Source organism: Anomaloglossus baeobatrachus, chromosome 8 (assembly GCF_048569485.1).
Source record: "Anomaloglossus baeobatrachus isolate aAnoBae1 chromosome 8, aAnoBae1.hap1, whole genome shotgun sequence".
Taxonomy (NCBI): Eukaryota; Metazoa; Chordata; class Amphibia; order Anura; family Aromobatidae; genus Anomaloglossus; species Anomaloglossus baeobatrachus.
In genome coordinates this window covers 85,728,354-85,754,227 of record NC_134360.1, presented here as the reverse complement: position 1 = coordinate 85,754,227, position 25,874 = coordinate 85,728,354, and the positions used below count along the sequence as shown (strand labels likewise).

The window sequence follows — 25,874 nt, the reverse complement described above, 5'->3', positions numbered from 1 at the left end:
CATATTCATAGCAGTCAGAATTTTTTTATATTTCTGTGTCACTATATGAAATGTTGCATATTTGTGCCTATCAATCCGTGTTCACACGTTGCATAAATTCTGTTTCTTTTTGTTTCTGTCTGCACCAAACTACACAATAACAATCTTCTCTGTTTTTTCCATTTTTGCTGCATTTTTTCTGCCTTTTCTCCATTATTTAATGCGTTTTTGGTTCAGATGTGAATCTGCGTTTTTAAGTGTTTTTATTGTACAGAGAAGCTTTTTCCTGCATTTTTTAAGCTCCACATAGAAACCTCCAGAGAACCCCCCCCCCCCCCGAAAACCGCAGAATTCAGCGGCGTCTTTTCATGGAATCACATCCACTTTACTTGGACAATTAAACACAGCAGAATAAATGTGCAAAGAAACAGCAGAAAAAAATGTAGCATTTACACTACATGTGAACAGGGCCGGATTAAGGTTGGTGGGGGCCCCTGGGCAGAAAATCTGGTGGGGGCCCCATAAACATTAACATTTTTAGCCATAACAGTAGAGCACGAACTGTAGCATTTAGATATAAATCCAATGAACATGTACCTTATCCTGATCTGCCACATTCAGATTTACAGTACTACAATACAGACACAGTCCAGGATCACTCACAGCCGTCACTTATACACATAGTACAATACAGATACAGTCCAGGATCACTCACAGCCGTCACTTATACACACAGTACAATACAGATACAGTCCAGGATCTCTCACAGCCGTCACTTATACAAAGAAAGTAGAGTAAAGGGGGCTTTACACGCTGCGACATCGCTAATGCGGAGTCGTTGGGGTCACAGAATTCGTGACGCACATTCGGCCGCATTAGCGATGTTGCTGCGTGTGACACCGATAAGCGATTTTGCATGGTTGCAAAAACATGCAAAATCGCTAATCGGCGACATGGGGGTCCATTCTTAAAAATCGTTACTGCAGCAGTAAGTTGTTCCTCGTTCCTGTGGCAGCACACATCGCTGCGTGTGACACCGCAGGAACGAGGAAGCTCCCCTACCTGCCTCCCGGCCGCTATGCAGAAGGAAGGAGGTGGGCAGGATGTTACGTCCCGCTCATCTCCACCCCTCCGCTGCTATTGGGCGGCGGTTAAGTGACGCTTCAGTGACGTCGCTGTGACGCCGCATGGACCGCCCCCTTAGAAAGGAGGCGGTTCGCCGGTCACAGCGACGTCGCCGGACAGGTAAGTATGTGTGACGGCTCTGGGCGATGTTGTGCGGCACGGGCAGCGATTTGCCCGTGTCGCGCAACAGATGGGGGCGGGTACGCACGCTAGCGATATCGGGACCGATATCGCAGCGTGTAAAGCGGCCTTTACTCACATATTTTTAATTGATCCCAATGTTAAGGCAGCCAGGGACGGCTCCAGGTTTTTGTGGTCCCCGGTTGAGTCTCAGTGGACCCCATCCACACACAGACACACACATACACATACAGGCATACGTACATACACATATTTGAAGACAAATTCACAAAAATACATTTCAACAGACAAATATATGCACAGTCATATACACTGACATACATGCAGACACAGATGCATTACAGGTGTTAATATGGAGAAGTCACAAGCAGCCTCACTCACCTCCCCCGCTTGTTTTTCAGCTCCTCCAGGACATATGGCTGTGTTGCATGATGGCCATCAATAACAGACATGACTGCACACCATGCACACTAAGGGGCACTTTGCACACTGCGACATCGCAGGTGCGATGTCGGTGGGGTCAAATTGAAAATGACGCACTTCCGGCATCGCATGCGACATCGCAGTGTGTAAAGGCTGGATGATACGATTAACGAGCGCAAAAGCGTCGTAATCGTATCATCGGTGCAGCGTCGGCGTAATCCATGATTACGCTGACGCGACGGTCCGATGTTGTTCCTCGCTCCTGCGGCAGCGCACATCGCTGTGTGTGAAGTCGCAGGAGCGAGGAACGTCTCCTACCGGCCTTACTGCGGCTTCCGTAGGATATGCGGAAGGAAGGAGGTGGGCAGGATGTTTACATCCTGCTCATCTCCGCCCCTCCGCTCTGATTGGCCGCCTGCCGTGTGACGTCGCAGTGACGCCGCACGACCCGCCCCCTTAACAAGGAGGTGGGTCGCCGGCCACAGGGACGTCGCACGGCAGGTGAGTGTGTGTGTGAAGCTGGCGTAGTGATAACTTTCGCTACGCCTGCTATCACCACATATCGCTGCTGCGACGGGGGCGGGCACTATCGCACTCGGCATCGCAGCATCGGCCTGCGATGTCGTAGTGTGCAAAGCCCGCCTAACACAGCACTGATGTATATACATCACAGGAGGGGCTGGGCCCTACAATAAATACATTACAGGAGGGGCAGGGGGCATAGACATTACTGGGGGGGGGCATAGACGTTACTGGAGTGACAAACCGCTCTGGTGGTGTACACATTACTGGGATGGGTGGCTTAGCGCTCTGGGGGACCCATATAGTTCTGGGGTGCCGCATAGACTGCTCTGATTCATATATACACACACACAGCTCTGCTTCACACACACAGCTCTGCTTCACACACACAGCTCTGCTTCACACCACACATCTTTCTTCAGCTCTGCTTCACACACACACACAGTTCTGCTTCACACCACACATATTTCTTCAGCTCTGCTTCTTTCACACACACACACACACACACACACAGCTCTGCTTCACACCACACATATTTCTTCAGCTCTGCTTCACACACAGCTCTGCTTCACACACACACAGCTCTCTTTCACACACACACACAGCTCTCTTTCACACACACACAGCTCTCTTTCACACACACACAGCTCTCTTACACACACACAGCTCTCTTTCACACACACACAGCTCTCTTTCACACACACACTCACAGCTCTGCTTCACACCACACATTTCTTCAGCTCTGCTTCACACACAGCTCTGCTTCACACACACAGCTCTCTTTCACACACACACTCACACACACAGCTCTGCTTCACACACAGCTCTGCTTCACACACAGCTCTGCTTCACACACACACAGCTCTCTTTCACACACACACTCACACACACAGCTCTGCTTCACACACAGCTCTGCTTCACACACAGCTCTGCTTCACACACAGCTCTGCTTCACACACACACAGCTCTCTTTCACACACACACTCACACACACAGCTCTGCATCACACCACACATCTTTCTTCAGCTCTGTCCCTACCTGCTCTGATGCCATCCTCCTGCTGCTCCGGTATAGGCCGCCATCCTCCTGCTCCGGTTAGTCTCCTCTCCTGGCCGCGCGCGTGGGTCCTCTCCTCCGCGGCCGGCCGGCCGCGCGCGTGGGTCCTCTCCTCCGCGGCCGGCCGGCCGCGCGCGTGGGTCCTCTCCTCCGCGGCCGGCCGGCCGGACGCGCGCGTGGGTCCTCTCCTCCGCGGCCGGCCGGCCGGCCAGCCGGACGCGCGCGTGGGTCTTCTCCGCGGCGGCGTCCTGCTGTGACGTCCGCAGCATTGGACGCCGCAGCAGAGCAGGGAGCAGGCACACCTCTGACCCCGGAAGTACAGGCGATGGTACTTCCGAGGTCAATCAGCGTCTTGTGCCCGCAGCTTGTTTTTGCGTCTTAGAGACGCAGATACAAATAAATGTAGGTGCTCCCCCCCCCCCCCCCCCGAAAACACAGCTGATTTAGACTGTCTTTACGGAGGGGGAGCGGGTGTGAAGAAAAAAAAAAAAATTGCTGACGGGTGGCAAGTATGGCCCTGGTGGTGGGGGCCCCCTTGGAAGCTCTTTTGGTGGGGGCCCCGGGGCTGAAGCCCCGCCTGCCCCGCCTATAATCCGGCCCTGCATGTGAATATGGACTAATTGTCCAAGCAAAGTGGATGAGACGTCCTGAAATCTCCGCTCCTGGTGCGTGGAAAGACGCCGCTGAACTGTGCGGATTTGGTGTTTCTTTCTTTATAAGCTTCAGGATTCACATCATCAACAAACATGTATCAAATAAGGGGGACAATGTATATAAAATACCGCAAACACGCAATAATCAGAGAATATTGTTATTGCACTCGTGGCGCGGACACCTGCAGAAAAAATGCAGCATTTACGCTATTCACGGCCTCAGTGATCCATTTTTATTACATTTTTTTATGGGTTTTAATAAAGAAAAATAATAAATTGCGCCTTTTTTTTTGCCCGCCATTTACCGATCCCCATAAATAATCTGATCGCTGTGTTGTTCAGGTCATTACGATTACAGGGACACCAAATATGTCCATGTTATTTGCTGATTTGTGATGTTTATTATTTTATAAAAAAGTGCAATAAAATTACATTATTCTATTTTTTTTTATTATTTTTAGTAACTTTATTAGAAGAAAAAAAAATCCTCTTTTCCTCTCCCTCTAGAATACAGGACATAGAGATGCTGCTTTGTACAATGTAGCTGTGTCCTGTGTAATCTGCTGTGTAAGAGGCTGCATTGTAGGTTTATTTATGTGAAATCCTCCCTCTGACATCATCAATCCTAGTGGCTCAACAGCTAGAGCAGCTAGGAAAGCCAGGAGGTTGCTGGACACAAGTTTTGAAGGTTGCTGGTTTGAATCCAAGGTGGTGAAGATAAAAAAAAAAAAAAATTGTATTTGTATTTTTTATCTCATTTCTTTATAGTAGTTTTATGGGAACAAATGAATCTGACTCTTTCACCAACATTGAGATACAGTATTTATCTATCTATCTATCTATCTATCTATCTATCTATCTCTATCCCTCTATCTATCTATGATTCTATCTCTCTATCTATCTATGATTCTATCTATCTATGATTCTATCTATCTATGATTCTATCTATCTATGATTCTATCTATCTATGATTCTATCTCTATCTATCTATTATCTGTCGTGTATCTATATATCCCTCTATCATCCATCCCTCTATCATCCATCCATCCCACTATCATCCATCCCTCCCTCTATCCCTCCCTCTATCCCTCCATTCATCCATCTCTCCCTCTATCCCTCCACTCATCCCTCCCTCTATCCCTCCATTCATCCATCCATCCCTCCCTCTATCCCTCCATTCATCCCTCTATCATCCATCCATCCCTCCATTCATCCCTCTATCCCTCCATTCATCCCTCCTTCTATCCCTCCATTCATCCCTCTATCATCCATCCATCCCTCCCTCTATCCTTCCATTCATCCCTCTATCATCCATCCATCCCTCCCTCTATCCCTCCTTTCATCCCTCTATCCCTCCATTCATCCCTCCATTCATCCCTCTATCATCCATCCATCCCTCCCTCTATCCCTCCTTTCATCCCTCTATTATCCATCCATCCCTCCCTCTATCCCTCCATTCATCCATCCCTCCATCCATCTTTGCAGCTGAATAATCTGCTTCTGGTGTCTCACCTGCAGTATAGAGGTCAAGATAACAAAATCTTCCTATTGCTTTCATTACAGGCAGTAGCTCAGTGGTAAAGCTGCTGCCTTTGCAACAATGAACTCACAGCTCCACAAGTTCGAGTCCCGGCGGCCCTGAAAATCCAGAGCTGATGATAATTTAATTTAATTTATTCACTTCACTGAGGGGAGGAGCCGGGACATCAGCTGTGAGCCGCGGGAGTGCGGGACAGCCCTGATAAATCGTGCAAGTCCCGCAGAATCCGGGACGGGTGGGAGGTATGCTGAAGGCGAGTGGCCAAAATGCCGCCCCCCTGACATGTGCCGCCCAGGGCGGACCGCCCCCTCCGCCCCCCCCCTTTGCTACGCCACTGCACACAGGGTACATGTTAAAAAGGTGGGCCCTTGCGCTAAGGAAAGGGGGGCAAGGTCATCTTCTAAACTCACTCTGTCATCGATCACGTGCCTATCCTTGTCTTTCCCTGGACTCAGCCCTGTATAGTGCATAGGGCAGCGGAAACGCTAGTCCCGCACTAGGTTAAAGACACAGAGTGGATAAAACAGACAGGGGTAAAATAAATAGCAATCATATAAAGCACTCTAAAGAAGAAGAGGTAATAATGAGGAACGGACTAGAGGGAAAAAAAAAGAGGACTAAGGAAGGGAAACAAAATAAGTTTCGCACAGCAAACTTTCTCTAAGTGGCTTCCAGTTCTTCGGCTCACAGGTTCCCTCTAGAGGCAAGAATAGCAGAAACTATCACCAGTGGTTTACCTGGGCTAGGACGGAAGTCTTTATACCAGAGCTAGAAATAGAGAACAGCTGATTATTGCTTACACTCAGAGTTTCAATAGACCAGAGGATCTACAGGGTGGGCCATTTATATGGATACACCTAAATAAAGTGGGAATGGTTGGTGATATCAACTTCCTGTTTGTGGCTCATTAGTATATGGGGGGGGGACTTTTCAAGATTGGTGGTGACCATAGTGGCGATTTTGAAGTCTGACATTTTGGATTCAACTTTATTTTTTCCAATAGGAAGAGGGTCATGTAACACCACAAACTTAGTGAGAATTTTACAAGAAAAACAATGGTGTGCTTGGTTTTAATGTAACTTTATTTGTTCATTAGTTATTTACAAGTTTCTCTTTGTTTATAGCCATTGACATGTCGCAGAGGTTAACACGTGAGGAGCGTATAGAAATTGTGTTGATGTCTGGTGAATGCAGTACCTGGGTCATTGCAGCAGATTTCAATGCAAGACACCCTACTAGACCACCCATCTCCCATGTTACAGTCAGCAAACGGTTTGCCAAATTTCGTGAAACAGGTTCAGTGTTGGATTTGCCAAAATGTGCACGCAAAAAAACTGTCACTAATGAAGAAACATCAGTGGCTGTCCTAGCTTCATTCAGCAAGAGCCCACAGCGTAGCACTCGCCGCATGTCACTGGAGTGTGGTATCAGTCGAACATCCCTTCGGCGGATATTGGCTACTCACAAATGGCACCCTTTCAAAATCCAGCTGCTGCAGCATCTCAACAAGAATGACCCAGATCGGCTCACTGAATTTGCAGAATGGGCAAAACAAAAATTGGAACAGAACCCTCAGTTTACACAGAACATTATGTTCAGGCAGTGTGAGATACAAGATGTTCAGCATCTGAAACAACAGATATTGGAAGCCTGTGCTAGCATTTTTTTTTTGCGGTGTTGCGATCAGTATGTGAAGAGTGGGAGAAGAGGGTTGCATTGACAATCCAACACAATGGGGAGCACTTTGAACACATTTTATAAGTGGTCATAAAATTGTAAACAACTAATGAACGAAGAAAGTGTTAAAGCTGGGGTCTTGTTTCCTCTCAGGTAGCTGGGACGTCGGCCGGTTGTGAGAGCACGCTTAAAACACCATGACAGACTCGAGTCTATAGTGATTCAAATTAGCTCTGCTCCTTTATTGGATCTGAAGGTTTCTTTTATACTTTTCAAGCTGATTACGCAATATGAGACATGTGATATAGTTATACAACTTTAGATTTTACCAAATATAGTCATGAGGAATATAAGCATGATATCATCACATAAGGAAAGGATTAATGTTTCAATGCCAAAGAGATATGTAATAAAAAATGTTTCAAGAGATGTGATTAAAACTATAAAAACCTTGATTAAAACTATAAAAACAAGCTCCAGGTCAAGATGACCGTATAAACAAAAAGAATAGCAGATGTGGAATAGAACATCAATTACTCATTCCAAGATTACATAACGGATTGCGTAACTGACTGCATAATTATATTAGAATATAATGAAATTATGCAAACTTCTATAAACAGGAAAAAAGATACAAAATGGCTTCTCTAACAAAAGTTACGTTAAAACAAAGCACACCATTGTTTTGCTTGTAAAATTCTCTGTTTGATGTGTTACATGACCCTCTTTCCATTGGAAAAAATAAAGTTGGATCCAAAATGGCCTACTTCAAAATGGCCACCATAGTGATCACCCATCTTGAAAAGTGTCCCCCCTCCCATATACTAATGAGCCACAAACAGGAAGTTGATATCACCAACCATTCCCATGTTATTTAGGTGTATCCATATAAATGGCCCACCCTGTACTTAACCCTAGCTACGCTGGATAAAGGAGATTCAGCACAGCCAACAGTAATAACTGGAGCAAGTGTCTGTGAAGCCCTGCGCTGTGCTCTCCTGGCATCAGAAATAGGAGGGACCATTCTTCGCTGTGGTACCCTCGTCACAGTTTTAGTAATGTGTATAGACAAATATGTAATAAAAAAATCAGATTCAAAATGTAAATTATGAAAAAAAAAAACTACAGCGAGATAAGTAATAATCACATATGGATGGGTAAAAAGATAAAAATTAGTGTGTACTTAAAGTTCATCTGGGGAATAGAAAAAAAGAAAAAGAAAAGGGGTTTCCAACTAGCAGAGGTAATATGATGGTGTTTAAAACCCCTTAACGACCGTGGGCAGTAATATTACGTCCTAGCTTGCCGCGATCGGTGCACATCTCAGCTAATTTTCACAGCTGAGATGTGTGCCTGCCAGGCACAAGCAGAATCATTATCTGCTCATGCTGTTCAACCCCTTAAATGGCGCTGTCAATATGTGACAGTGCCATTATAATGGCATCGGCGGTAAACATTTACTTACCGGCCGATACCGGAAGTCACGTGACGTGATCACGTGACTTCCGGTGGTTGTCATGGTAGCACAGGGTCATGTGAGGACTCCTGTAGCTCACATGAATTACTTTCGGTTTCACTCGGCCTGGAGCTGAGTGAGGCAGAGAATTAGCATATCTGCTGTTTACAGCTGTATAGATGTGATCAGCAGATATGTCAGAGCGATCGTATTGTTGATCTATATAGCCCCATAGGGGGACTAGTAAAATAAATAAAAAACTAAAAAAAAAGTTTTAAAAAATTGAAAAAAAGCCCAAAAAACCTAAAAGTTCAAATCACCGCCCTTTCGCTCCATTGAAAATGAAAGGGTTAAAAAAATTAAAAAATATACACACATTTGGTATTGCCGCGTTCAGAAACGCCCGATCTATCAAAATATAAAATCAATTAATCTGATTAGTAGATGGCATAGCGGCAAAAAAAATCCAAACTCCAAAATTACGTTTTTTGGTCGCCACAAATTTTGTGCAAAATGCAATAACAAGCGATCAAAACGTAGCATCTGTGTAAAAATGGTACCGTTAAAAACATCAGCTCGAGATGCAAAAATAAGCTGTCACTGAGCCATAGATCTCGAAAAATGAGAACTCTACGGGTCACAGAATATGACGTAAAACGTGCGCCACCTTTTTCGGACAAACTTCCGATTTTTTTTTAACCCCTTATAATAAAAGTAAACCTATACATGTTTGGTGTCTACGAACTCGCACTGACCTGAGGCATCACACCCACACATCAGTTGTTTTATATAATGAACACAGTGAATAAAATATCTCAAAAACAATAGTGCTATTGCACTTTTTTTTGCAGTTTTTCTGCATTTGGATTTTTTTTGCCTTTTTTTCAGTACACTATGTAGTAAAACTTATGGTTTCATTTAAAAGTACAGCTCGTTCCGCAAAAAATGAGCCCTCCCAAGACCATATTGACTGAAAAATAAAAAAGTTACGGAAGAAGAATGGCGAAAAAAAACCGGAAAGCGAAAAATCGGCCGGTCGTGAAGGGGTTAAGAGAGGAAAGGGCGACTTAATAAACGTGCTACGACAGAAGTGGAAATAAAGTGATATTTATGAAGTGATATTACCACGGGGTAAGAGTTCAGTTTGGTGCCCCCTCCTATACATGGCTTATGTGGTTTGAGTAGTCGTCATATGACCGCTCATGCGCCATTTTCACGCTTAGCCATGTGCCGATGAGCTGCTCTTCCTAATTCTCTCAATGTGTAGTGAAATATTACAGCCCATAAAGAGAAGCAGGAAGAGAAGCTAATTGTGACTGGAAGTATGAAAATGACCTGCAAGTGGTCATGTGACGACTTCTGGAATTAGCAAGCAGAGCTGAATCCTTACATTGAGTATATTACAGGTTGTTAGGATTGGGCATGCTACGGGGCTTACTTTTATTATTAAAAGGGTTGTCCAGGTCCACAATGAAAATTTGTAGTTATTCTATATGACTGCAGACTTCTGAATTCTGACAGCTTGCGGACTGCACACGGTCATGATTTTCTTGTGCCATAGCAAGTAGTCACAGGACTGCAAGTATGCGATTTGCCTACTTCCGGTCACATTCTAATTAGACGTTGCAGCCTCACTCAATAGTTACGTGCCCTCAAGCTCTCACTGCTGGCATTGGAGAGTCCTGACAGTGTGCAGTGTGCACACTGAGGATTCAGAAGTCTGCAGTCACATAGAGACTTTAATCACAAACCTAGACAACCTCTTTAATGCTACTAAGATAAATACTAATGTAGAAACCCTTGTGGTCATGTATTTTTTACAAATTATGGCTTGCAACATGTGTACAGGATCAGAACCAATAAAATGTATATGAATACATCACCAGAACCACCAGCAGTACCGAAATAAATCCCTAGCACCCTCATCAGTAAATGAATAGATCACCAGAACCACCAATACATGTCTACAGCACCAAATTTACTACAACAATATATTGTAATGTCATATCCCCATATACATTTGTATCACATGAATTAACAACTCCCAGTATGTCCTTCACAATTATAAAAAAATGCTGGGAGTTATCAGTATTTATCAGACTTTGGACCATACAGGAACCACAGTACTGATGAGAAGCATTGAGTATCACAAATAAACATTTACATCCAGGTACCTTGTAGGTGACATCTTCTCTGATCGGAGTCATCTTAAGGGGGCTTTACACGCTGCGACATCGCTAATGCGGAGTCGTTGGGGTCACGGAATTCGTGACGCACATCCGGCCGCATTAGCGATGCTGTTGCGTGTGACACCGATAAGCGATTTTGCATCATTGCAAAAAACGTGCAAAATCGCTAATCGGTGACATGGGGGTCCATTCTTAAAAATCGTTACTGCAGCAGTAACGAAGTTGTTCCTCGTTCCTGCGGCAGCACACATCGCTGCGTGTGACGCCGCAGGAACGAGGAAGCTCCCCTTACCTGCCTCCCGGCTGCTATGCGGAAGGAAGGAGGTGGGCGGGATGTTACGTCCCGCTCATCTCTGCCCCTCCGCTGCTATTGGGCAGCGGTTCAGTGATGCTTCAGTGACGTCGCTGTGACGCCGCACGGACCGCCCCCTTAGAAAGGAGGCGGTTCGCCGGTCACAGCGACGTCGCCGGACAGGAAAGTATGTGTGACGGCTCTGGGCGATGTTGTGCAGCACGGGCAGCGATTTGCCCTTGTCTCGCAACAGATGGGGGCGGGTACCCACACTAGCGATTATCGGGACCGATATCGCAGTGTGTAAAGTAGCCTTTATTCTTTCTTCTCCATCTTGTCCAGATGTCATGATGACTTTTCACTTCTACAGCTCATCTCTGCATACTTCCCGGGTCTTCTGCAGCACATCTCGACAATATGCCTTTAAAAATAAATAGCAGAATGATTATAATGCTCCTAAATAAAAATATATGACCTATGATGTGCGCCTGAATAAATAATTGCCCCTCACTGTGTTCCCTGCACAAAATAACCCACACAATGTCCCTCTTCTGGTACATGGCCTCTTCTTTCAGTACTGGGCCCCCTCTTCACACCGTCCTCTACATTGTGTCCCCACTATGCTTCCAAATGTCTATACTGTGCCACCTCCTCACACTCCCCCTCCTGAGCTGTACCCTCACACTGTTCCCCAAGCTATCCCCTCTCTATACTGCCCTCACCCTCAGTACGAAAATCACTATACTGCAACTCAGTGTCACTTTCCCCCTTCTCAGCATACTGTGCCCTCCATACTGTGCCCTAACACTGGCCACCATGCTGCCCCTTCTCTATACTGCCTATTTCCTTCACTATACAGTCACTATACTGCACCTCAGTCTCATATTCCCCCCTCCTGAGCATACTATGCCTCCATACTGTGCCCTCACACTGGCCACCATGTTGCCCATCTCCTTCACTATCCAGTCACTATACTGCACCTCAGTCTCACATTCCCCCTCCTCAGCATACTGTGTCCTCCATACTGTTCCCTCACACTGGCCACCATACTGCTCCTTCTCTATACTGCCTACCTCCTTCACTATCCAGTCACTATACTGCACCTCAGTCTCACTTTCCCCTTTCTCAGCATAATGTGCCCTTAACCCCTTAACGACCGCGGACAGTAAAGTTACGTCCTAAATGTCATAATGTTACTGCCCGCGGTCCTCCGGCGGCAGCATGCCGCGATCGGCGCACATCTCAGCTGATTTTCACAGCTGAGATGTGTGCCTGCTAGGCACGAGCAGAATCGTTATCTGCTCGTGCCGATTAACCCCTTAAATGGCGCTGTCAATACGTGACAGCGCCATTATAAGCGCGATCGCGGTAAACTTTCTTACCGCCCGATACCGGAAGTCACGTGACGCGATCACGTGACTTCCGATAGTTGTCATGGTAGCACAGGGTCATATGATGACTCCTGTACTACACATGACTTGGTTTCACTTTCGCTGTGATCAGCAGATACTGCAGAGCGATCGGATTGCTGATCGCAATTGCCCCCTAGGGGGACTAGTAAAATAAAAAAAAAAGTTAAAAAAAAAGTTTTAAAAAATGTAAAAAAAACCTAAAAGTTCAAATCACCCCCCATTCGCCCCATTGAAAATTAAAGGGTTAAAAAAATAAAAAATATACACACTTTTGGTATCGCCGCGTTCAGAAACGCCCGATCTATCAAAATATAAAATCAATTAATCTGGTCAGTATACGGCGTAGCGGCATAAAAATTCCAAACGCCAAAATGACTTTTTTTGTCGCCACAACTTTTGCGCAAAATGCAATAAGAGGCGATCAAAATGTAGCATCTGTGCAAAAATGGTACCGTTAAAAACGTCAGCTCGAGACGCAAAAAATAAGCCATCACAGAGCCATAGATCCCGAAAAATGAGAACGCTATGGGTCACGGAAACTGGCGTAAAACGTGCGCCACTTTTTTCGTACAAACTTCCGATTTTTTTTTTAACCCCTTATAGAAAAGTAAACCTATACATGTTTGGTGTCTACGAACTCGCACTGACCTGAGGCATCACACCCACACATCAGTTTTACCATATATGCCTGTCAATGGAGTACACCCTTATTTTTACGGTGCCCTAGTTAGGACTAACCTTCAATCAAAAATTTTTTTTTTTATTTATTGTATACCCACAAAGGGACAGAGAAGGGAAAACCGTCGAGGAATGGGGGCTCCGTAAAAATAAGGGTGTACTCCATTGACAGGCAGACAAACAGCCCTAGGGATAAGGAACAGAACCATACTAATATATCCCTTTAGTCATCTGGGGATATTCTGGTTACTCTGTAAAGCCACCCGAAGGTCCCCTCTCCTCTCTGTGGTGTATATATATATAATTTTTTTCTAATAATTTTTTCTGATTTTTTTGACAATATTTTCTGGGAATATTGACACTTGACAGCCACTACATGGTGTTTAGGTATTTATATGTAGTTTTTGTTGAGTTTGTGATTTTAAAGAAATTATTCTAATAAAGTGTGATTTTAGAAATAGGTATAATCTGTCACTAAAAAAGTTTTTCCATATACCTGTAAAAAACATTTAATCCTTCTGAATACCCTTATTTTGTTCCCAGAAGTGATCAAGGAGTCAGAGATACATCCAGTGTCTTCTCCATGCAATTCCCTTTCCATAAGCATTGTTTCCATCCATTTCAGTGATTTTCCTGCTCCCCAGCCCTCTTGGTAGGGTCTTCCTGAAAAATGCTTGAGTTTCTCATTGGCTTCCATTATACTTTGTTCTTGAGTCAAGCCTGTCCGTTTCAGTTTGATTTGAGTATGGAAAACTCAAGCTTTTTACTGTTTGCTCATTACTAGTATTTAGTGATGGGTGGACCCAGACTATAAAATTCCGGATCCGCGCAAGTTCACAAGCACCCTGGGCCCGGAGTTCTCATGGAACTCCTGGTACTTATGTGGATCTGGTGACACGCCCCACCGGGGTCAAGAGGGCTACTCGTTACCGGGCCGGTTCTCATTCTCTGGAGGAGGATGTCCACGGCGGCGGGGCCCGGCTCCGTGACCCCGGCATTGTCATTTAAAAGTGGGGGAAATGTTATTTACAGGGGAGATAATAGTTTGTGACGCCACCCTTGATATGCGGCCAGATATGAGCTGCCGCTGTTATTCCATTTCCCCTGAGGTCAATGGTGATGATGTAGTAGAGTTGGTTCAGCTCTTCACAGGTAGAGCTTAGCCCCAGGGCAGGGAAATTGGGCCATTAGACCGGTTATAGTGTTCAGTTGGAATGTAATGGCAGGGTGCAGGACCGATGACGTAGGTAATAATTCGACAATGTGAGGGGTTGCAGTCACAAGCTTTTTACTCAGTCTCCATTCCAGGAGGGTTTACATGACCGGTCAGATGTTGCTCACTGAGTGCTGAGTTCTGCTGTGATGGGCTCCAGCCGATCCCCGGATAGTTCAGAGGCACAACCCGGTAGACCTTTCTATGTCCTTCCCTGGTTGTCTTCCTGCGCTGGCTCTCTCCCGCCTGCCCCACACCTACGCACACAGTGCCCTGAGCTGGTGTCTGCAGACCCTGTCGGGTGGCGTGAAGCTCTGTCCCTTGGCCCTATGTGGTCACCTTCCAGCGGATTTGTGTGTGATGGTGGCTTTGGGACTTGCAGTATCCTTGGCCTCCGGTTTTACTAGCTGAGCCTTGTAGTTCTCCACTAGTCTAGGGACTGGCTCCCCATTGCAGCCAAGACCCTACACACTAGTATGCCGGCTGTGGAATGAGACCAAGGGTGTATGGCGCACTTTCCCATGGGCTCTAGTAGGCCTTGTTTCCTAATCCTGGGTAGAGCTGCTCCAGCTCCAGACCACAGATCTTCACTCCTCCGCTGCTACTTCGAACTCTTAACTGACTAACGGTCTGACTCCTCCCACTAACTAGACTCCACCCCCAAGCTGGCTCGTGAGAGAAACCATGGTCTGATGGCGCGTTGCGAAATAAAGTGTCTGTCTTTGTGAGCCTGTGAACTCCTTCTTACTCGGGAATGGGATACTAAACCTCTGGCTGAGATGCAGTACCTCTGTGGCGACTGGAGCCTCAGGGGTGCCATACTGGGAACTCGGGTCATTAAAAAAAAAACGAAAAAGAAAGAAAATAGGGAGGGGCATTATACTTACCAGTGTTATGCGCGGATGTAACACTACTTCTGGGGCCACTCATACTACTTCCGGGGCCGCTCATTAATCTTCATACATATACACTGCTTCCTCTGCTCACCGGCAGTCTCAGTGTCTCTAATTGGTTGCAGTCAGAGCGCCCCTACCTTCTGTGACAGCGTGTCTGACTGCTTTCAATCGAACTTGCTGATCCTGGGTATCTGTGTGTCTGCCCATCACTACTAGTATTTAGTGCATTTTTACATTTTTGTTGTTGCAGATTTTCTACATAATTTTTGAGCCAATTTGCTAAATTAGCTTACTTGAGTATTTGCTTGCATTTTTGAGTGAATTTTTTACCTGCATTTTTACCAGATTTTTTTCAGCTACATTTTTGTCTAATTCTTATTTATGTTTTAAATAAAACTATTATATTTTGGAAACTTGATGTTACTTATGACGTGCCCACGGGGTCTGAAGGGTTACTCGTTAGCGGGCCGGTGGAAGTCGGGGACGTCACAGCTGTCCTGACCCGGTTCTGGGACCCCGTCGGTGTCAATCAAAGGGATATAGTTATCTTCCGTGATGCCACCTGCGGTTTGCGACCAGGGATTAGCCGGCGCTGTGGAGGGTTGTTATCTGGGGTGGATGTTTTTGCAGCCAAGATGGATTTGCTTCCCACAAGTGAAGCTAGGCCCCAGGGAAATTGTGGTGGTAGGATGTGGTGTAGTACGCTGGGGGCGCAGGGCTGAGGGCGCTGACATTAACTGGACGACACAAGCTGTAGGTTTCTTTACCTTTATTGGTAGTTGGTAAAGTCCAGGTATTCAGTAGCCCGGTCAGCCTGGAAGCAGTAGGGATTTCTCTCTGCCCGGTGGGTGGAAGCCTCCTCCTGTGCACTTTGGTGTAGGTCACTGGAGCCTGAAGCTGCACAGCATCCCTCTTTCTACTTGCTAATGTGGATTCCGTATGATGGGTAGCGCGAGTCGGTAATGGGGCCCACTTGGTAACAGCGGCCCCGGGCTCTCTCTTGCCACTGCACCTCCAGGTTTCAGATGGGATCGAAACTGTGAAGTCTCCTGCACTCCGGGTTTTACTGCCAGGCCATTAGCACCTGACAGTCTAGGATCCCGCTATCCTGTCTTTTTGCGCTCTGTCCTGGAAAGCTGGCTTGGAGCACTCTCTCCTTGCTACCACTCATCTGAGGTGTTCTGCTTCCTGTTCCCTGGTCTAACCCCTTCCCGTCCCAGAATTCTCAGGGAAGCTCGTCCTAAACAGGACTTGAGCTCCCCCTTCTGGCCCGAGTTGGGAAGTGTTGCGTGTGTGGTGTTACCTGGCATAAAGATTTCCCCACTGCTTCCAAGCATGGCATCGCGCCCCAGTGAGAGGAACTACCCCACTATGGCTCCTGGAACCACTGGGGTGCCACACTTAACTATGATGAAACTTTTTTAATAAAGTCATGTGCAGATTACATGTGTTTTTAGTGCATTTCTACTGCAGTAATCACTAAAGGCGCATATGTATTTATTTATCTTCAGATTTTCTTGATCTCCTTCGACATTCTGGGGAAAGTTGGAAAATAAAATATCAGTACATAATTCAGGCAACAAAAATTGAGACGTTTGAGATTACAAAATTAGATCACAGGGCTTTTCTGGCAGAATTAAAAAAAAGCACAATGGGCATAACAGTTCTATAAATCCCATACACTTTGATGAAACTATGGTGGTGCTAATGGTTTCCATTGCAGCCAGAGGCCTATGAAGCACAGCCATTAGCAGGATTTGATAAGAGACCATATATAGTACAAAAGATCAAGAAACTTCAGTTTCAAGTTCCCTGTGTGGCTTACCAAATATGTAATCAAGTTCACTGTGGGGCCTATAAAATACATAAAATCTATAAGGCATGTTTCACACGTCAGTGATTCTGGTACGTATGTGCTAATTTTTATACGTACCAGAATCACGGATATATGCAGACCCATTATAATCAATGGGTCTGCTCACGCATCAGTGATTTTTCCCTGACCATGTCTTCGTGCGGCATATACACGTGTCTGTGATTGCCACACAGAGACATGTTCATTTTTTTCTGGCATCACTGATGTCCCACGGACGACACTATGGTTTGATATGTGAAAAACGTACCAGAAAAACACATACATTGAAAATAAAAAGCATTTTAAACTCACCTTTTCCAGCGACGCTGTGTTCTGCCTCTGCACTCTGGAGCTTCCTGCCCGGTTCGTTACTGTCGTGCATATTCATGAATGTACGACACAGCTGACCCGGAAGTAGCTGCAGAGGGGAGAGACACAGCAGCTGGATGCTGCACCGTGGGAGAGATCAGCACCACGGACAGCAGGAACGGGACAGGTGAGTATATCTCCATGTGCTATCACGTATCACGGAGCACGTTTCACGGAGTATGACAAATTGCACATGGACAACGCATGTGTGCCGTGAATCACGGCACATGGAGGGACATTTGTGTTAACACGTCAGTGACAAATGTCTGTGTTTTTCACCGACGTGTGAAACAGATCTAAAATAGATCTTAAAAATGGCAAAAAGCATAAAAATTGAAAACAACCACTTTTCCAGTTTAAGAATAAAAAGCTGTAAAAATTTGATGTAAAAATATCAAAAGCTGCAAAATTTTGGCACAACTCAAAAAGGAAAAACAAAAATTGTTAAAATGCATGGAGAGAGAAATTATGTTTGTGAAGTTTTTCAATTGTAACATTTGCCTTATTTTCTTGTGTGTACATGTCGCGGGCGGGGAGGAGGGTGACAGCGCACCGCGCTCACCCCTTCTGCTGGGGTCCGGCAGTTGCTCCTGGTGGCTCGAGCTGCGGGCCGGATCCCGGGGTGTCTCGAGCGACACTCCTCGCCCGTGAGTGAAAGGGGGGTGTTTGTTGGGGTTATAGTTCGTGACGCCACCCACGGTTGTGGTGATTGCACCACCGCTGCTCAGTGTGGGGGTCCCGGGGATGGTGATGGGAGCAGCCAGGTGTTGTGTTGCCCCTCCGTGGGTAGGGGTTGGTGATCCCGGGGCCCGGTGAAGAGATGTAAAGTGTAGGGCCTGGAGGGCGCAGGGACGCGGGGGCAGCGCTGTGCCTTGCGGCACTGTGGTACTCACTCAGCCTGAGACACGGACACAGTTTGTACGGTAAACCAACGGCTGGTAGGACGGTCCCACAGACGGCTGCACCTGCACTCCCGGTAGGTGACGGTGACGTCTCTCTTCCTTGCACCTGTGTTGTCTGATGGTATCGGTGGATTCCCTCCGGTTACCCGCTCCCCGACTGCAATCTGGGCCGGAGGAGCTCTACACTTTGCCCGCAGGCGCTGGCCCTGGGGAAACTGGTGCCTTGGCGGTGGCGGTGTCTCCCCGGTAATGGTCGGGCTGTTGCCGTCAATCGGGACTTTGTTGCTGGGGGATCTACGTCCCCTTCACTGACGGATTCGGCAAATTGGGCGACTCCTAGCCTTGCCGGGGTCCGAGAGGCCCCTGCCCTGGTGCTGACTGTCCTTCGGAACACTGCTCCAGACCACCGGGCACACAGCCAACGGGGTCCTTCCAGGAACTTCCGAACCGTCCCACTCCGGACAGTCACCGCCGTCGCTGACCTTGCTGTTCTAGCCCTACACACAGCTGGGCTCTCAGGCTTTGCACTCTCTCTGCGCTGTCTCCACTTCTTGCTTTCCTCCTTTTCCACTTTCCTTCTCTGTCACTTAGGTGTTTACACTTGCCCTCCCTGGGCTAATCTTGTTTACTCAAGCTCGTCCCTGAGCTGACTGCACTCTTGCCCTGCCCGGGCTAATCTGCTCCCCACTCAAGCCCTGCCTGGGCCACTCTTGTTTCCTCAAGCTCGTCCCTGAGCTGACTGCCTGGTTACTCCCTGCCTCCAGATCTGTGAGCTCCTTGGTGGGCGGAGCCAATCGCCTGGCCCACCCCCTGGTGTGCATCATCAACCTCTGGAGGAAGGCAACAAGGATTTTTGGGTTAGCAGGTGTGCCTACCTGGAGTGTGGGGTGTGGTGGTGTTGTTACCCGTGTCCCCTGGCTTGCCCAGGGCGACACATACATTTCTAGCACAAAGATCCATAGAGTTTACATATTATCATAATTATATTTACATTTTTTTTTATAGTTTTGGCAACATAATGAGTGGATTGATGTTGTGATTGATGATAGACTACCTACCTTTAAAAATCGTCTGGTATTTCTTCACTCTGCTGATCTCAATGAGTTTTGGAGTGCACTAATGGAAAAAGCTTATGCAAAGTGAGTTTTCAACTTGTAAAAATTCCTATGACTTTACAGTAAAAATGTTATAATATTTGATATATCTTAGTTTGCATTGTGGTTATGTTAAATTGTCAAAAGATCTTCAATCTCTAATGGTACATAAGAAATCTATCTTTTAGCATATGATTGAATTGTACAGCTATTCAGCTACACTTTTCTGGAGTTAAGTTTGATAGTGCATTTTTAAAGGGGTATTCTCATGCTGCTATGTTTATTTCATTTGTTAGACATCATGAGAATAAACTGGTTTGCAAATTACTTGCTTTTCATTATCCTGCAGTGGAGCTTTTATCTCACATAGTGTAAAGTGCAGTTTTTTTCCAAGGAGCTAGACCATCAGAGTATGGCTGAGAGTAGAGTTAGCTGCTCACATCCCTCCACCACAGCTCCTCCACTTTTATCATTCTTGAGAATAACAATATCTGGCATTCACAGCAGTTACTTTACTTACGACTTTCACTTTCATTTGCTTCATGTTGTTATGTCCTGGATTGTGGATACACTGGACCGTGCACCGGACTCCCCTGGAGGAGCAACCAAGAGCTAACCCCTGTACAGGGACTGTCTGGTCACCCCACCAGAGGGCCTAAATGCACAGTAGCCGGAACACAGGAGGTCCAAAGTCCCAGTCCACTTAAGGAGTTCAGGAGTCCAAAGGGATCCGTAAGGCAGAGGGACGACTGGGACCAGGTTCAGGTGCCATGTAGGAATAGCAGATGGGGTCCAGGCCCAGTGAGACTTGCAGGCTGAAGCGCCAGGTAGGGTCGGGAATCGGTGACGGGTGCAGGCAGATGAGAGATGGCAGTATCCTCAGTACACAGTCACCGGACACTTCCTGGAAGAACCAAGTCAGGACCAGCGGACGGACTCTGCGGACGAGATAGTTTTAGTAACAAGACCAAGCACAAGGGGACCTGAGCACCTAGCTTAGAGAACACGTTGATCAGGCGCCGCACACATGGAAAGGGAAGTATTATATACCCTGTCCCTGTAACATGTCATATCCTGCTTCAGGAGTGCTGGGCCTATAAGACTAGGTGAGTGGACACGGCCCCGCCCTATACACATGCATGTGCCTAAGAATCAGAGTCGGACACAAGAGACCAGGGACAGGACGCCGGAGAGCACGAGCGGGAGCAACAGCCATGACTGGTGGACACGTGGACTGGATCAGTGGGTAAGGAGCGATGCCGTGATGGTGAGACCGGATCAGTGGGTAAGGAGTGGTGCCGTGACACCGGGAGCGTGACACATGTGCTGTGTGAACTTGTTCAAATGCACTGTTATAGCTACTGGATATGCAGATATAGTGAAAGCAGTATAGATTGCAGAAAAATGATAGACAGTCAATGTGTTGCAGCAAGTCAAAGCTACTCAACAGAACTGTTACCCCCAAGCAACTAGTAAAAGACTATAGAGCTGTGATTTGCTCGGGAGATAACTTGATAATACCCCTTTAACATAAATGTTGAACATAGTCAGCGTCAGACTGGCTACCGGAGGAACTGCAGTAATACCAGTCCTGGCTGCGGTTACCTGCACTGAACTCCGGAGCTCTCAGCTGAGCTCCGGAGTGCAGCCCGGCCTGTTTGCAGCTGAATGCAGATTACCGCAGCCAGGACTGGTATTACCGGAAACCGCCGGTAATACCAGTCCTGGCTGAGGTTACCTGCATTGAACTCTGTAACGCTCACCTGAGCTCCGGAGTTCAACACCGGCCTGTCCGCAGCTGTCATGGACTGAACTGTGATAGCCGGGGAATCAGTCGGCGCTCACAGTTCAGTCTTGCAAACCCGCTGTTCAGTCCAGGCTGCACTCCGGAGCTCAGGTGAGAGCTCCGAAGTTCAGTGCAGGTAACCACGGCCAGGACTGGTATTACTGGCGGTTTTTCCGGTAGCCGATCCGACGCTGAACATAGTATGAACAAACTCTTGTACATTTGTGAACACTATGGGGAAATTTATCAGGATTAGAGTTTTATTTGCTAGTCTTGGTGAATTTAATAAGAGGCACACACCTCCTAATAAATTTGATGTGTCTCTGGTCTGTCTGTTTGCCATTAAAAGATATTGTATGCAAAAGTTAGTGACTTTTATATGCTAGAAAACTGGAATGTCATTTATTTTCTCAAAATAAAATCTCCATCCATTTCTGAATTGTTGCCATAACTTACTTTACTATCTGACAACTGACTATGATCGCACACTGGATAATGTGTGTTTTCTTTTAGGCTCAATGGTAGTTATGAAGCACTAAAAGGTGGCAGTACCATAGAAGCCATGGAAGATTTCACTGGAGGAGTTTCTGAAGCTTATGAAAGCAAAAATGTACCCAATAACTTTTTTACAATAATGGATAAAGCGCTGAAAAGAGGATCGATGTTAGGTTGCTCCATTGATGTATGTAGACTTTTCAACAAATAATTTTTAAATAAATATATTAAAAATCAGCAAATCAATTATCAGGGAACAGATTACGTTAGTAATCTGCATCCTGCATGCCAGGATCCCTGGTGCCGCTTCTCATTTGTAGGCCCAGCACAATGTCATTATTACATGCATGTTGTTGAACAAGCTGTAATGGCAAGCCATCCACTAAGCAGGACCGCAAGGTACCCCAAAACCCTTTAACCCCTATACAGGGATCTGGAATTACTGCAGGGTCCAGGGGTTCACCGCCTATTGCAGGCTGCAGTCCAGAGATGGGGATCGTCGACAGGCCGAGGTCAAACCAAGATGTCAGGCGAGGTACAAAACAGCAGGCAGGAGGGACGTCAATAAACAAAGCCAAGTTCATATGAAACATAAAGCAAGGTGCACAGTACCAGGAAGGATGTGGCTCACAGCAACACAAGACTATATCTGGCAAGGAACCAGGGACACTGAAGGATATAAAAAGGGTGTGGTGCCTTCCCATAGGCTGAAGTAGGAGCTGATACTAGCTGGAAGGTACACAGCCCTACAGTCAGTCAGCAGTACTGCAATTTCCAGCCAGACCAAGCCTGGTGAATGTGTGGCGACTGTAACTGACTTCTCCCCCATCCCCAGCACTGCCTGCAGTGTCAGCAGAGCAGCACCTGGTGACCGGGGCAGACGTCACCGGAGCAGTCCCCGGTTGAGACATGACAGTAGAGTGGCGCCTGGTGAACGGGGCAGACCTCACCGGAGCAGGCCGTGGAGACGTGACACAAGCACTACTTACTATTCAGAAGGAATGCTAGCAACTAGGAGACTGTTCATACAGCTCCCGTCTAGAGACCAAAGAGTAATGCATAGAGGTGAGTGTATCAATTAAGCGAGCAAATTTTGTCCCAGGAACCTGCAAACCTATTTGCTCATCTCTAGGTATAGTGGACCTGTGAATCCCCCCAAATATGCTTCAGTCTCCGTGTTATAGACATAATACCAAAACATGGACACGCTGACACATACAATTAATAAATTATTTTTTATTGCTTTACTTAAAAAAATAAATAAATAAATAATATTCAAGGAATATCACCAGTATGGGAGTGGATACACAGTTAAATATACTTCATACAAGTGCATCTCAATAAATTAGAATATCATCAAAAGGTTAATTTATTTCAGTAATTCAATATGAAAAAAGAAAATGCATATATTATATAGAGTCATTACACACAGAGTGATCTATTTCAAGAGTTTATTTCTGGTAATGTTGATGATTATGACTTACAGCCAATGAAAACCCAAAAGTCATTATCTCAGAAAATTAGAATATTATATAAGACCAACTGAAAAAATGATTTTAAACTCAGAAATGTTGGTCTGCTGAAAAGTATGTACAGTAAATGCCTCAATACTTGGTCGGGACTCTTTTTTTCATGAATTACTGTATCACTTCAGTGTGGCATGGAGGCGATCAACCTGTGGCACTGCTAAGATGTTATGGAAGCCCAGGTTGCTTTGATAGCAGCCTTCAGCTCATCTGCATTGTTGGATCTGGTGTCTCCCATCTTCCTCTTGACAATACCCTATAGATTCTCTATGGCGCTTAGGTCATGTGAGTTTGATGGCCAATAAAGCACAGTGATACTGTGGTTATTAAACCAGGTATTGGTACTTTTGGCAATGTGGACAAGTGCCTGCTGGAAATGAAATTTCCATCTCCAAAATGCTTGTCAGCAGAGGGAAGCATGAAGTGCTCTAAAATTTTCTGGTAGAGGGCTGCGCTGACTTTGGTATTAAAATAACACATGGACCTACACCAGCAGATGACAAGGCTCCCCAAACAATCACTCATTGTGGAAACTTCACACTAGACCTCAAGGAGCTTGGATTGTGGCCTCTCCACTCTTCCTCCAGACTCTAGGACCTTGATTTCCAAACGAAATGCAAAATTTACTTTCATGTGAAAACAACACCTTGGACCACTGAGCAACAGTCCAGTTCTTTTTCTCCTTGGCCCGGGTAAGACACTTCTGACGTTGTCTATTGGTCATGAGTTGCTTGACACAAGGAATGCTACAGTTGTAGCCCATGTCCTGGATACGTCTGTGTGTGGTGGCTCTTGAAGCACTGACTCCAGCAGCGTCCACTACTTGTGAATCTCCCCCAAATTTTTGAATGACCTTTTCTTAACAATCTTATCAAGGCTATGGTTATCCCAGTTGCTTGTGCACCTTTTTTTTACCACACTTTTTCCTCCCTCTTAACTTTCCATTAATATGCTTGGATACAGCAAGCTGTGATCAGTCAGGTTCTTTAGCATTGACCTTTTGTGGCTTATCTTCCTTGTGGAGTATGTCAATGACTGCCTTCTGGATATATGTCAAGTCAGCAGTCTTCCCCATGATTGTGTAGCCTACTGAACCAGAGTAAGGGACCATTTTAAATGCTTAGGAAGCCTTTGCAGTTGTTTTGTAGTAATTATTCTAATTTTCTGAGTTTTGGGTTTTCCTTGGCTATAAGCCATAAACATTAACAGAAATAAACATGTGAAATAGCTCACTCTGTTTGTAATGACGCTTTATAATGTTTCCCTTTTTGTAATGAATTACTGAAAAAAATTAACTTTTTGATGATATTCTAATTTATTGAGATGCACTTCTAGATGTTTGTAAAAAATACTCATACACTAATTTAAGGCCAGTGAAAAATCCATATAAAACAGAATTAATTATGTGAGTGCTGAATAGGTTACAGAAGAAAATACAAATCCTTTTCTACTTTATATTTAAAGTACTAAGTGCTACAAATACATAAGCAAAATAATATAACAACAAGAACTAACTATCCTTACTGTTATAAACAAATCGTACAAATCAATAAATTGTGTATCCGTATATATGCCTACATATAAGTTGCTGCATGCAAACAATGAATGAACCAAACAACCAGAATTAACTATCCTTCTTTTGGTATGCGGTCCGTGCTCAACGATAAATAATATGGGTGCCGATACCTATGACTCACACTAACTAAAGTGCTATGTAAGTTTTCTAGTGATTAAGTGATGGGCGGACTCGCAGATTAACTGGGACTGGTGGGTCTAACCGGGTTAAAAAAAAAACGGTTCCAGCCCAGGATTGATCCTGGCTATCTGGGCAGATGCCGGTCTCCATATAAGTCTATGGGGACTAGAATCCAGCAAATAATAATGGTGGTAGATGCGATAGGGGGATACGAGCAAGTGCTTCATACTTACTGAGGCTCCGGCATGGCTGTAACTCCTCCCTGCGGCTGCTCATTCACTTCTGGGGCTGCTCATTACCTTCATTGCATGTGTACTGCTTTCCCCACCCACCGGCAGTCCTGGCACCTGTGATTGGTTGTACTAAGACACGTGGCAGCCTGTAGCCGTATACTTTATCTGTGCTGGGTATCATAATATGGGTGGACTCTATGGCAATTGTTTTATTTCTTTATTTATTTTTTTTTATATCATGATACTGACCCTTAGACAGCGATTGTGATTGGTTGCAGTTAGACGCTGTCAAAAGAGCTGGGGGCACATCTGAGTGCAATCACAGATGCCAGGACTGTCGGTGGGCGGAGAAAGCATTGCATATGCATTAGCGATAATGAATGACCCCAGAAGTGAATGAGTGGCCATGTATAAACTGCTTGCTTCATTCTTATTTTCTTTATTTTTGCTTAATTTTTTGTTATTTCCCGAGTTGCCAGATCCGGATCATTAGCAATAATTACCTGAGAATTCCTGGCCTGAGTCCGGCCCTCGGGTACTTTTGAATCTGCGCGGATCCATACTTTTACAGTCCGGGTCTGCCCATCACTACTAGTGATACATTGACATAGGTGAGAGAGCATAAAATATTCATAACTGTACCTGCAGCCTAAGATCACTGGCCAC

The 25,874-nt window shown here is 45.7% G+C and overlaps 1 protein-coding gene across 2 annotated transcripts in view; it reads left to right on the top strand.

Annotated features, from left to right (window-relative positions):
* CAPN9 (calpain 9) overlaps window positions 1-25,874 on the top strand; it is a 378,590-nt gene that overhangs the window by 129,228 nt on the left and 223,488 nt on the right. For both annotated transcript variants that reach the window (XM_075321862.1, XM_075321863.1), the window contains exons 4-5: window positions 19,384-19,517; window positions 21,772-21,940. In XM_075321862.1, coding sequence (XP_075177977.1) covers window positions 19,384-19,517; window positions 21,772-21,940 — 303 coding nt within the window. The remainder of the gene's footprint in view (window positions 1-19,383; window positions 19,518-21,771; window positions 21,941-25,874) is intronic.